The sequence below is a fragment of the Oryzias latipes genome, chromosome 17 (assembly GCF_002234675.1).
Source record: "Oryzias latipes chromosome 17, ASM223467v1".
Taxonomy (NCBI): domain Eukaryota; kingdom Metazoa; phylum Chordata; class Actinopteri; order Beloniformes; family Adrianichthyidae; genus Oryzias; species Oryzias latipes.
In genome coordinates, this window is record NC_019875.2 from 15,493,299 (window position 1) to 15,506,445 (window position 13,147).

The 13,147-nt window shown below is 38.6% G+C and overlaps 2 protein-coding genes across 2 annotated transcripts; one reads left to right on the forward strand and one right to left on the reverse strand.

Annotated features, from left to right (window-relative positions):
* Positions 1-2,266: 2,266 nt before the first annotated feature.
* Positions 2,267-6,183, forward strand: LOC111946300. The gene is made up of 3 exons (XM_023965438.1): positions 2,267-2,440; positions 3,684-4,608; positions 4,712-6,183. The coding sequence occupies exons 2-3, from the start codon at positions 3,766-3,768 to the stop codon at positions 5,045-5,047; spliced, it is 1,179 nt and encodes a 392-aa protein (XP_023821206.1). The 5' UTR covers positions 2,267-2,440; positions 3,684-3,765; the 3' UTR covers positions 5,048-6,183.
* LOC111949095 lies at positions 5,567-10,158 on the reverse strand. Its single transcript, XM_023965436.1, has 2 exons — positions 9,999-10,158; positions 5,567-8,421 (listed from the first exon to the last, which is right to left on the reverse strand). Exons 1-2 carry the CDS (start codon positions 10,083-10,085, stop codon positions 6,322-6,324), a joined length of 2,187 nt encoding a protein of 728 aa, XP_023821204.1. The 5' UTR covers positions 10,086-10,158; the 3' UTR covers positions 5,567-6,321.
* Positions 10,159-13,147: the final 2,989 nt, after the last annotated feature.

Here is a 13,147-nt window from a genome sequence, read left to right on the forward strand (position 1 = left end):
CTTGTCTTCTTGGTGGTAACTTAAATGTTCCCTTACCTCTACTCCATCCCGCAAGAGAGCCAGACCCCATTCATTTCAATCTAAGGTACTCACAAACTTGCTGGAGTCTATACTAGGGGTGTGTATTGGCAAGAGTCTGGCAACACGATACGTATCCCGATACACGGCTAACGATATAATATGTATCGCGATATCGTAACGGAACACATTTGGATTTTTTTTACAGAGTACGACTGAGAAAAAAACCTCTACCTGAATATTAATACGCCTTTAATTGTAATAGAATGGTGACATTCATTTTATTTAATGAACACAACATAAAGCACTGCAACTGTGTCTCATATACAAGTTGCTTTTACCCAAAGAAATTCATGGTGCTTTTATTTTGGTAACTTAAAATACATTTGTTCTTAACCCTTGTGCTATCTTAGATGACCTTACCTTTACATTGATGTGTTCTCCCTACCATGACAAAGGTGGATAAAGGTGGAAAGATTTCATGTAATCCATGGACACCAGTGAAGATCACAAATCATTGAAGAAAAAAGGTTCAGAGATCTGTCTAGTGGGTCTAGATGACCCAACTCCCAATGTTAAAGGGCCTAGGATAGCACAAGGGTTACAGGGAACACTCAACATTGTTTGATTTCAGTATACTGCTTACTTTCAGCATTAAAAAAATAGAATGAATGTGCTTGAACCAATTAAGTTCTAAAAGTATGATTTAGGAAATAAAGCTCTGCTTGTTTCCAACATTGCTAAATATAGCTTCTCCTGTACTTTTAAATGGTTCAGGAGCCTGAACAGTGCTTCAAAAATGAAGGGGGAGAAAAACACCCATTCTTTCCAGAAACAATGAAGTGTGGTGATGGGGCAGCAAGACAGGGTGAAGGAGAGCGCCTTGTGGCTAAGATGCTTTCTTTACATGACATTCTGGACTGCAGCTGCAGTTCAGTTTTCTCACACGCCAAAGGAAACATGGATTTCACCACTCATCGCTACGCCGCTGGCCTTTTTTCAGAGCGCTGTACACATCATTTTGATCCATCAGGTCACTGAATTAGAATCTATTGCTGTGAGGTTCCGCAGAACTTTGACCCGCTTTGATGCTCCGACGCTCAATTTATGGCAGAGATCAATAACTGCGGTTTGTAACTCAAGTCTCGTGAGTCGCGAGCTGTTAGCAGCCCTCTTCTCTCTAATACATTTAATGACCCTACATAGAACATTTTTATTTTTATTTACTCTGCTAATCACATCCAGCGAAAGGAAAAACAAAATTTCTCAGTATAGTTTTTGATTTGTTTAACTTTACATTTTAAAATGTTATCTGATCTGCTCTGTGTTTGCATTACAGCACACATGTAGAAAATGCCATCCGTATATAATGAAGTTTTTTTGCTTTCCCAAAAGGTTAAACAATCTGTTATCCTCACATGCTTACTTTTTGCATTGACAAACATTCTATTTTCTGCGCCTCCTTTAAAAATGTTGACTCCAAATTGTTGTCGGTCTTTTTACTTTGGAGCTGATCTTGATGGTTTTTATTGCATTCATTGCTTTTTCTACACATTTTTTAGGTTTGTAATGTATTTTCGGTATCCATGGCATAAATGTATTTTGCTGTTCATACTTTAATTATTAGCTCAAAAACACTGTCTGCCTGTAAGCAACCATGTGATTCGTGCACATTTACTCTTTCTGTTATCAATAACAGTGAAAGAGATGGTGTATTTTAGAAAAATGAATTCATTTATTTTCAAGATTTTCTTGGAAATGTTTCAATTTCTTGTTTTAATGACATGATTATGTTCGTAAATCCAAATAAGAGTCAACATAGCTTAAATTATACTACAAATGACCCTCGCCTACATAGGAGGCGAACATCTAACATAAAAGGGCTCCATCTCATTGGTCAGTGGTGTAAAGGAGTCCATCTGATTGGTCAAATGCATAAATAATTTATTTAATTCATTAAATATTTCTGTCAAAAGATTGTTTTAGCACATTTAAGGTAACCATTTCTGACAATTTTTACCGTCTTTTGTGATCTCCGTATTGCACAGCCTGATATCGCGATAATAAATTCAGAAATCCTCCAGTCCTTCTCTACGGAAGCTCTGAGCTGCCACTGCGAAAAATATTTTTTGGAACAGCTTCTCGTAATAACGAGAAAGTATCTCGTTATAACGTGATACGTTTCTCGTAATAACGAGAAACTTATCTCGTTATTACGAGAAACCTATCACGTTATAACGAGATACTTTCTCGTAATAACGACATAGTTGTTTACAGTAAAACGTCATCTTCTCGCGGGACATTTCATTCTCGTCTTGATGACCTGTGGGAAAAGATGGAGAATCAGCGGGAGCCTCTTTATTCCTTTTTAAGGGATAGAAATGTGTCAGAGGACAGAATTTCCACCATGAGGAATGACAAAGTAAGTTATACTTATGAAAAACATAGTTTACGTGAGTTTCATATCGATTTAATTTATTTTTTTGTTACTGAATGAGCCTGCCGTGTACTGCGTAGACCTGAGACCAAGACCTCGTTAACTTAAGTATTGTAGTAGCTGCAAGGAAGCTCCTTAGGCGGGCGGTTGTCAAACAGCTCTTTATTAATGTTTCTGTATCTCAGAACGGTTACAGCACGAACCAACAGGCACAGCGAGCTTCTTCTAACTCCAGCGACAACGTTCACCGAACGCACACGCACACACACCCACAGGTAGACCCCGCCCCCTCTCTCCCACCAGTCATCAGCCCACCGCTGATTGACACACACTGTGGTCTAGCATCTTGCAGAAAGAGGGGGGCGCCGGCCACCTGCAGCTCTGTCCAAACTCTGGGTCGTCACAGTATGTAATGTTTTAGAGTTGCAGGGTATAACTCTCTTCAGTATGAACGTGCTGTGTTAACATCTTTTATTAACATAACTGGTAGCAATCGCTTTTAACAGAAGGCTTCGTGCTTCGTTCATATCCCATAATGCATTATTCTTATTGTCAATACATCTTTACCGTAACGGAGATGCATTCGAGTGCAGTAGGATAAACGTATATCAAAATATTACAAAGTACACCTCGATTAATGCTGTTATCCTAAGCTAATCATAGCGTATACTTTTATCCTGCAGAAATGACGAGTTGAGGATGATTATTTACAATTTATTAGGTGTCAACATCAAGCAGTTAATGTAGAACTTTATGTTGATAGCATTCATTAGCAAGTGAGTGAAACCTATTTTATTATTGGCTTCATCATGACATAAGAAGCCATGCCAACTAGTTATGTTTGATATTATGTGTAAAAACCACAACTGGAGCAAAAGCGCGTCCTGGTGGTGTGATGCACGTATACGTGCGCTTTTTTGACGCGCTGGAGAGGAACAGGATGATGGCTGTATCAATAATCCGTCAAAAGATGCAGAGAAAACAAGGTTCTATTTTACGTTTTGGAATGCATACTTATTTGAATTAATATTTAAACTCTTAAAATTCACAGTGCCTATTTTCAAGCAACCTTAAATTTTGAAGACTTGAACTTCTGACATTTCTTTCAAAAACAAAGGCAAACTTTGTGTGAAGCTTAACGTGTAGAAAAGTTCAGTAAAATCACTTATTTAAACTGTTATTTAAAAAAGAAAAAAACATAGCACCAATAATTTTGTTGTTTTTACAGATCGACATCTCTGAGGCTGGACGAAGAAACACTACCTGAAGATTTTGAGAGGATTAAGAAAACCTACTGACTGACTTCCTTCATGGATGCAGATAGAGGACATTTGCATTCTCCAATTAAAGTGTACTTTTCAATGGGGTTAAACCATAGAGAAATACTGCTTTCACTCAGCGCTGTTGATAGAATAATAATCAGCCTTCGGACTCTTCGAAGAATCTTGTCAACACTGAGACTTCACAGAAGAAAAAACCAAAGTGACGTTCTTGACATTGCATTATTTCTTATTGGACAACTGCAGACTTATGGTCAACTTAATGGATACAAACTGCAACATCTTAGATGTATACAGGAGGGATTTGTTGTCACCCAGAACACAGTGAGACAGTTAATCAAAATTCTGGATCCCAGAGGTGTTGAGTTGAGACAACGTAATCGTCTCCGTCGTCGACTGTATTGTAATCCTGGACCAAACTTTATTTGGCATGTGGACTCTTATGATAAACTGAAACCATATGGAATTTGTCTGAATGGGGCTGTGGATGGGTTTTCCAGAATGGTTATCTGGCTTCATGCATACTCTACAAACAGTAATCCTAAAATTATTGCTGGATATTTCATTTCAGAAGTTGAGAAAAGAGGTGGTACTGCAGCCAGAGTCCGTACAGACATGGGGACAGAGAACGGTACAATGGAAGACATTCAAAGAATTTTACGCCTTGATAATGATGACAGCTTTGCCAGAAATTGCTTCATTTTAGGATCCAGCACCCACAATCAGCGAATAGAGAGCTGGTGGGCTTTCTTAAGGAAACACCATGCACAGTACTGGATTAACGTTTTTCAAAAACTGAAGGATTCAGATGATTTCACTGGGGACTTCTTGGACAAGCAGCTGATTCTTTTCACCTGTTTGAAGATCATTGAGGTGTGTACATGTATTTGAGAGAGAAAATAATATATGATAAGGATATGCTTTTAAATAAGGGATATGTAATGTATAAACATGTTTTTTTTTGCTTCCCTTTCAGGAAGAGCTTCAAAATGTTGTTCATTTATGGAACACTCACATCATTCGTCAGAGCAGAAATGCGATTGCTCCAAGTGGCCGACCATGCATGATGTATACCCTCCCGCAGCTTTTTGGTGGACAAGATTATTTGAAGCAAGTTTCCGAGCAAGCAGTGGCAACTTGCAAAGCACATTGTCTTCAGAGGGGACCAGACACATGTGATGAAACCGTCTTCTCACTATCCTGCCTCCTGATGGCAGAAAACTGTCTTCATGCACCGACCACACCAAATGAAGCAATTGAACTGTATCTATTTTTAAGAGCTTCCATACGTTCAAACCTGTCAGACGTGTAACACTGGTTCAAATCAACAGTTTCCTGCTTTCTTTACAATCAACTTCTGCGTACTCATAATTGGTGTCATATTGTCCTTTCATGCACCTTCATATATTTTGTTTACAGAACTTGAAACTTTTTGCTGTTGTGTATGACTGAAAAAATGCTATGACATAAGAGTAGTGGAATGTTAGTAAGATATGGATCTAGGTTTACTCAGTTTTCTCATAAATGTGTAAGATATTTAGATATGTAAATTGTACATAATATACATTTAAGTGTACATGTTGGAGAACAATTTAGAAAATGTCATTAAAAATGTTAAATCTATAATACAGTACACAACCTATTCAAATTTGGTCCAATTTATAAACCACACCCCACCTCAGTAAATACATAAAATATACTTTTCATTATGTCTAACACAACAACTATCCTTAAAGTTCTCTGTACCTGGTGACTGAGGTCAGTTTTAAACTGACAACTAATCTGGAAATGCAGCTATGATAAAAAGTTGAAAAATCAAGGACTCATTATGTTGAATGTGTAATGTTTTAATCATCACAAAATAAACAATTTGGGTGATCAAACCAACAATTTTGTTCTTTTCCTCATAACATTCAGAAATGTTGCTACATGTGCTTTGACATGGTAAACAAAATGTTCATTTAACAAGTGCTCTAAAATGTTCTATTGGGAGGAGGTTCTCTCCATCAAAGTGCAAAACTGTAGAGCAGATATGTTTTAAATCTGAAAAACCAAATCTCTAAAGTGAACATGAGAAACTTCACATACATTAAAAACGAGTACAAAAATAAATACTTTTGTTGTGAACCAGGACATCATTGTGCTTAATGCACATCAAACCAGAAAGGAATATAACATATAATACTGCCCTGTAAAAAGAAAAAAAGATATGTAGATGCATTCTTCAAGCTTAACCTGCTTAACTTGGAAATCTTTTTATGAACAGTGTTAATGTTACCTCAAATGCTCGTCTTTCACAGTATTCTTTTAACCAGTCTTCCTTCTCAATAAGTGATTCTTTTCCATTGGCATCAATAACAAAAACTGTTGAATATGAATTTTACAGTGGTACATCGCATTTGTAAATTCTCCTGATATTGTCTCTATTCTTACTTCAAATAAAAAAAACTTCTTTTGGAATATGTTACATAGTAATAACCAAAACGTTACCAAAACACTTTAGATTTATTTGTGCACATTTCTGTTATTTCTGTGAAACATTTCAACATAAAAAAAAAGATTTCAACAGGCACCTTATTTTTAATATTACGCAATGTTCATAACATAGCAGCTGTTGCTGCTCAGTATATTGTCGAGCTCCACACGCAGCTCTGGGAAGGACAAGTATGTCCAAGGTAGCTCCAGAACTGGACCACATGTATGTGCTACTAGCCGCCGTGCTACTCCATCTAAGGGTGTGAAGAGAACTTCGATTTTAGTAACACAAAGCACATCTGAGCCAGTTGTAAATCGCAGAAACCTTCTGAGACCTGCCTGATCAAGTCCTCTGATGTACTGCTGTAAGTACCTCAGACTCTGGCTCTCAGCTTGTGTAGTAGGATTAGCATCTAATAATTTCAGAACCTTTCTTGCTGTAGGTTTCATGTTTTCATACATTTCTTGAATTTTTAGTTGGCTCTTGAAGACATGTGCAAATGTTGTTCTTGCAACTTCTGACATTTTATCAAGAGCATATTTTGGCTGTTGAATGATCAGCTTATGTGCAACATTTAAAAGCACAGCTTTCAAGTTTTCTCTTGTTGGGATAAATTTAGCACCCACACGATCTAATAAATCAAGCAGTTCCTCATGCTCTTCACCAAGAAGATCCTCCAGCAAAGCCTTGTTCACAAGATCTCTCTCTTCTGGACTGATGTAAAAGAGGAGTGACTCAAATAGCAAGTCAGGTGACACCAAGTGCTCACCAAAAACCAGCGCCACTGTGAAAGCTGGTGCAAGGCGGCTTGGGAAATAGCCATGGTCTAGGAACCCCTTTACAAGGATCCGTCCAACAGATTTCCATTCTTCCTCCTGCCACTTTGGGGAAAGTAATGGAACTCTCATGTCTTGCCCTTCAGCAGCACTGTCTAAAAACTCTGTCCAGAAAGCAGAATAGACATCTCTAGAAACTCCATCTGCATCTGCTCCTATTTCATCGATAAAACTAAATTTTAAAGGACAGGTGAGCAAGCTGGGATCTTTGAACTGTGTTATCAGTTCATCCATAAGCATTGTCCTATGAAGTTTAATAATAACATTAATCGTGTCATATCCGGACAGCTCAGTATTACTGTGTGCTTCATTATCTGATGAAGTCATACTAGGTATGTGGGACACAGAGGTAGATGCAGGCTGCTCAGTAACACTGGATGTAGATGGCACATCACTGGTTGTGATATTGCTTTGACTTGCCAGCTCAAGGGCAGAAGAAGGAATAAGAAGAACTGCCGAGTCTCCTTCATAACTTGACAAAATAGACACAGCAGATGGTGGGAGCATAAGAGCAGGTTCAGGCTCTTCAGTGGAGGTAGCTATCGTTGGTGCAGAGTTGTTTGAGACAAACTGGTTCACAGAACTTAAGTTCAGGGTGGCTGAAGTAAGATTAAGACTCACAGATTCCCCTTCATCACTTGATGAAATGGGCAGAGTGTCTTCCAGTTGCCATGCCAGAGGTTCACCAGTGTGAGGACCTATCAGGACCTCTGAGAAGTTAGATGAATATGAGGAGCTGTTTTCATCCTCTGGCTCATCGTGGTCCATGCGGTCATCTGGAATACTGATTTCTGGGATTCTTGATTCCTTCCGTTCTCTTGTGCAAAGATAAAATCTTAACGTTCCCATTTTTAGCAGGGAATAAAGTTCTCCTACTGTGGTGTTTTCATCTAATACTGCATCCTCTTGGTAATCTAAAATATCAAAAGTAAAATCCTCCAGTTGTCCCTTTTTAGATCTTCCATTTGGAAAAAATAGTTCCTTTGCAATGCTTAAAATGTCAGCCTTTTTTGCTTCCTTTGGCAAATCTATTCTCCTTGTTCCACCTCCATTTTTCTTGCGTAGCTGCTTTCCTTCGTGTATCCATCCTAACTCAACTTTTTTGGTCTTTGTCACAGCCAGCTTGTTGTTCTTCAAATATGCCCTTGGATGTGTTTGAGTTGTATCATGTTCTCCATGGTCAGGGCCTTCTGGTTGTGTGTCAAATCCCATCTTTCTTTTTAGTTTTTGAAGCAATGACTGGCGTTGTGCATCTCTCTCACCTTTCTTTTTATATTCAGAGCAAAACCTTCGTGTGGCAATCCTGTCACCGTAGATTGGAACGTAGGTGGCCAAGCTGTCATCATCCATGCTTCCAATAACTGATATGTCAATCTACAGAAAAAATTTATTATTAGTTATTCATGGTAAAAGTAATTGTTTTAAACTGGACTAAACAGTGGTTTACTGTACCTTAAAAAACAGTAGGATTGTATACGCAACATATTCATCAAGAAGCATCAAGACAGTTTGTGACTATCTGGAGCTACACTACGTGCATCACACTAGAGGGCTGCATTGGGATTGGGTCCCGCCGGGTCCCGCGGGACCCAACCCAAATCTCGCGGGATTGGGCGGTTTGAATTGTGCTGCGGGCGGGAGCGGGCGGCAGAAAAAAAACCCGCGGGATCAGTGCTGCCATGAATATCTCATGAATATATATTAGCGGACTACGTTAGGCTGAGCGGCTGTTAGAGTCTAATGTACTGAAGCTCCGTGAAGGCACCAGGTAGAGACGCCCAATGGCCTCTGTCATCTAACCTGTTGTTGGGGGTGCGCCCCGCCCCGGCTCTTACTAAGAGCGCGCTTCAGGCCGTCTGTCTGCGCGCGCACACACGCACACTTTTAACTGAACGGGATTTGTGAAAATATATTTAATAATTAAGTTGCAAATTACACAAAAGAGGAATGCATGAAAAGATGAGGCTGGAGGAGGGACATGAATCTCTTTAATAATATCAATACAAATACGTGTTTTTTTTCCTGCGGGACGGGAGACGATACAAAATCAATGCATCTCTATTACTGTGCGGGACTAAATTCTATGAGTTTTGCGGGTGCGGGCGGGAGTGGACATACATATTGCGGGTGTGGGCGGGAGTGTAACGCATACGTTGCGGGAGCGGGCGGGATTGGTCAGAAATTCAGCGGACGCGGGCGGGAGCGGGATGAAGAAAATAGTCCCGCGCAGGGCTTTACATCACACCACCAGGACGCGCTTTTGCTCCAGTTGTGGTTTTTACACATAATATCAAACATAACTAGTTGGCATGGCTTCTTATGTCATGATGAAGCCAATAATAAAATAGGTTTCACTCACTTGCTAATGAATGCTATCAACATAAAGTTCTACATTAACTGCTTGATGTTGACACCTAATAAATTGTAAATAATCATCCTCAACTCGTCATTTCTGCAGGATAAAAGTATACGCTATGATTAGCGTTCATACTGAAGAGAGTTATACCCTGCAACTCTAAAACATTACATACTGTGACGACCCAGAGTTTGGACAGAGCTGCAGGTGGCCGGCGCCCCCCTCTTTCTGCAAGATGCTAGACCACAGTGTGTGTCAATCAGCGGTGGGCTGATGACTGGTGGGAGAGAGGGGGCGGGGTCTACCTGTGGGTGTGTGTGCGTGTGCGTTCGGTGATCGTTGTCGCTGGAGTTAGAAGAAGCTCGCTGTGCCTGTTGGTTCGTGCTGTAACCGTTCTGAGATACAGAAACATTAATAAAGAGCTGTTTGACAACCGCCCGCCTAAGGAGCTTCCTTGCAGCTACTACAATACTTAAGTTAACGAGGTCTTGGTCTCAGGTCTACGCAGTACACGGCAGGCTCATTCAGTAACAAAAAAATAAATTAAATCGATATGAAACTCACGTAAACTATGTTTTTCATAAGTATAACTTACTTTGTCATTCCTCATGGTGGAAATTCTGTCCTCTGACACATTTCTATCCCTTAAAAAGGAATAAAGAGGCTCCCGCTGATTCTCCATCTTTTCCCACAGGTCATCAAGACGAGAATGAAATGTCCCGCGAGAAGATGACGTTTTACTGTAAACAACTATGTCGTTATTACGAGAAGCTGTTCCAAAAAATATTTTTCGCAGTGGCAGCTCAGAGCTTCCGTAGTTCTCCTCTTCTAACACTGTAGAAAATCTGTAAAAGTCACATGAACACTCAAATTTAAATCCCCATTTTCCCAAATCCCACATAATTTTTATGTCAAGGGAAAATGTGTCTGGATTCTTATGGATTTAGATCATTTGGTAGGATCTGATTGTTTTAAATAATATTTGTAATTTGTTTAATATTCCTAACTATTTAAATGAAAACAAAAAAAGCCACTATATTGGCCAACAAGCACTGGTATAGATGTTCATTTGCTTTATAAAATGTACGGTTCTGTATCTTTATTGTTCCAAGCTATGTCCCAAACGTTTTAGGATCAGACAGGACTGAACTTTTTTCTTCAATGATTTGTGATCTTCACTGGTGTCCATGGATTACATGAAATCCTCTTCACCTTTATCCACCTTTGTCATGGTAGGGAGAACATGTCAATGGTCACCTGGACCCCATAGAATAGCACAAGGGTTAAGAATGCCCTTAGTCTTAAACAAGTTTAGTCCCTTGATTAAAATCTGGAAAATACATATTATTATGTTGTTCTTTGTAGGACTGAAAGGTGTCTGATCCTTCTCTCTGGTGTCCTGCTAGTCTTTCATTTTTCCCTTTGCCACACCTACTGCTGATAACCAGAACCAGATGCGTTCCACCAACAGGAAGTGGCGAGAGCAGAGGAGGAAACAGTGCTCCTCTCCTCCTCTTAATTGTAGAAATTACAGGAAAAAACCATACTGTTGGCATTCCTAAAATGAAGGAAAAAAGGCAGATGGTTTTTGTGGTTCCAAAAGTGCATTTAAACCTCTGTTGTTTACCATTTTGATGTCTGATTTAAACTTCAGCAGGTCATTCTATGATCAGACCTGCTGCGATGTGATTGGCCAATAAGACAACTGCATTATTAGCAGGGCTGACATCGGTGCTTATTAAAACAGTCAGTAAAAATATGAGCCTGTTAGATTGTAACATTTTTTCTAAAGACATTGGAATAATTGTCAAATAAATAGGAATATTTTACTATTGTGCTTTTGTGTATATAATTATTTCCTACCCGTTAGGTAAAAAAAAAAAATATCAAAAATTTGTAGAAAATAAATATTTTAATAAAAAATTGATTTACAATTCGGCAGCATGAACTTCAATTCCACAAACGCCAAAAGGAGAGAAATAACAAAGACAATCTTTACAGTTTTATATTTAAACAAAAATGGTGGTGGTGGTGGATGGGTGGGGGGCAGGAGCATTAACCAAAATAAGCAGGTCGTCTCAACTGGAAAAAGATCCTTCGGGTTACTTAAAACACAATCCTAATTTAACTACAGCATCTTACTCTAAAGACTGAGACGAACAGGCAGCTTACACCCACCATACCTCCTTTGGCTTCTCTTCAAGAAAAAAAAAGAAAAAACTATAGATACTAAAGCAGAGATTGCAGAAAATTCTTTATACACATTTCCTGAAAGAAAAATTTGACTTTTACTTTGAAAAAACACTTTTCCTGGGTCAGAGTTTTCAAACAGAATTTCTTTTGTTTCATTTTCTTTAATTTTAAACTGCAGTTTCAGAAACTAGAATTTGTTTCAAACCCAAATCTTACATTGGCGGCCAATCATACTAAAAGTCGAGTCCTATAGCCACTACCTACATTTTGTACATTTTTTACGAATGAAATTTTGGTCTTTCGTGATTCATGCGTGACTCACGTCATTCATAAGTGTTTCTTGCGTTCGTAAATGTGCGCAGTTGTAGGTTGAGGGTTTCAACCGACTGGTTTTTGCGTAAATTCTGTTTTGAGCAAAATCAAAATTTTTGGTGGGTTGACAACTACGCAGTTTACGCGTATTCAACATACTTTATACAGAATTATTAAGAAAATCGTATGCAGTTGCGCGTGATTTTTGCAAAATGCATACGCATTGTAGTGGTTTTCCACAACTGTTCCACATATGTCTAACAGACTTTTCACACATGTAACACAGATGTATAACTTTTATATGTGTATACGTTGCACATATGTTCAAATTCTGTAATTGATGCACGAATCACTAATGTATTGTATAGAAACAGCGGAATAATCACAAACGGTTCATGTTCTATGCTGATTTACCTGTTCTATGCATAGTGTATTTGTACTTCTTCTGTAGTTTTAACACGGTTCATTCGTCTGTGAAAATTTCACGTAAAGACCACAACTTTTCTCACTTTTTCCACCTTGTATTACCGCATTTTTCACCAATATATGGGCGAAAAAAAACGCTTTTTTATATTATTGCCTGTAAACCAAAAAGGAAGAGTAGAAGTTTTAAGATGATTTCTGAATCCTTAATAGCTGCTGACACTGAACCTGCGCTCCAACGAAACTCTGCCTAAGCAAAAGTTTTCAGTTGATGCACAGGAGCTCTGTGGGGGTTGGGGAAAGTGCTTCCAGGGAACAAATGAGGAACTATCTATTGGGGAAATTTCCATAAATTGGTTGCTTCTTTGTTTTTTGTTTTTGTTTTGTTTTTTTGCTTGTTGCAAGGGAGGAAGAACTAAACCTAAAAATACTGTAACCTGCAACACACACGAGGAACAGGCTTAAAATACATTAGAAATCGTATTTGCTTTTCTATAGAAATGCCACCTATCCAAATATGTGCATGCCTCTTTCCTTTTTCCTTTTAAACTGTTCTTTTTTTACCTAAAAGTATAGAAAGCGGTTACGTGGGGCTCTTGGATATTAACTTTATCTTGAAGATTTAAAGGTCTTCTCTCAAACTTTTTGACTTAGCTGGACTTTTTCTCTCGTTCCAGTTGACTGTGCAGAAATAGCTTTGCAGCTGTGTATGTTTTCCACTGCCATCATTTAAACCTCAACTAACTACTTTAATTTTGTTATGCTTAAGTCATTTATAATTAGCTTTATTCAATGACACAGCATTCTGTAAAAAAA

Excerpts from the sequence above, each read along its gene's own strand:
- LOC111946300 (XM_023965438.1), top strand. The coding sequence starts at position 3,766 with ATGGATGCAGATAGAGGACATTTGCATTCTCCAATTAAAGTGTACTTT. Across the intron at positions 4,609-4,711 it reads CCTGTTTGAAGATCATTGAG|GAAGAGCTTCAAAATGTTGT; the intron begins GTGTGTACATGT and ends CTTCCCTTTCAG.
- LOC111949095 (XM_023965436.1), bottom strand. The coding sequence starts at position 10,085 with ATGGAGAATCAGCGGGAGCCTCTTTATTCCTTTTTAAGGGATAGAAAT. Across the intron at positions 8,422-9,998 it reads CCACCATGAGGAATGACAAA|ATTGACATATCAGTTATTGG; the intron begins GTAAGTTATACT and ends TTTTTTCTGTAG.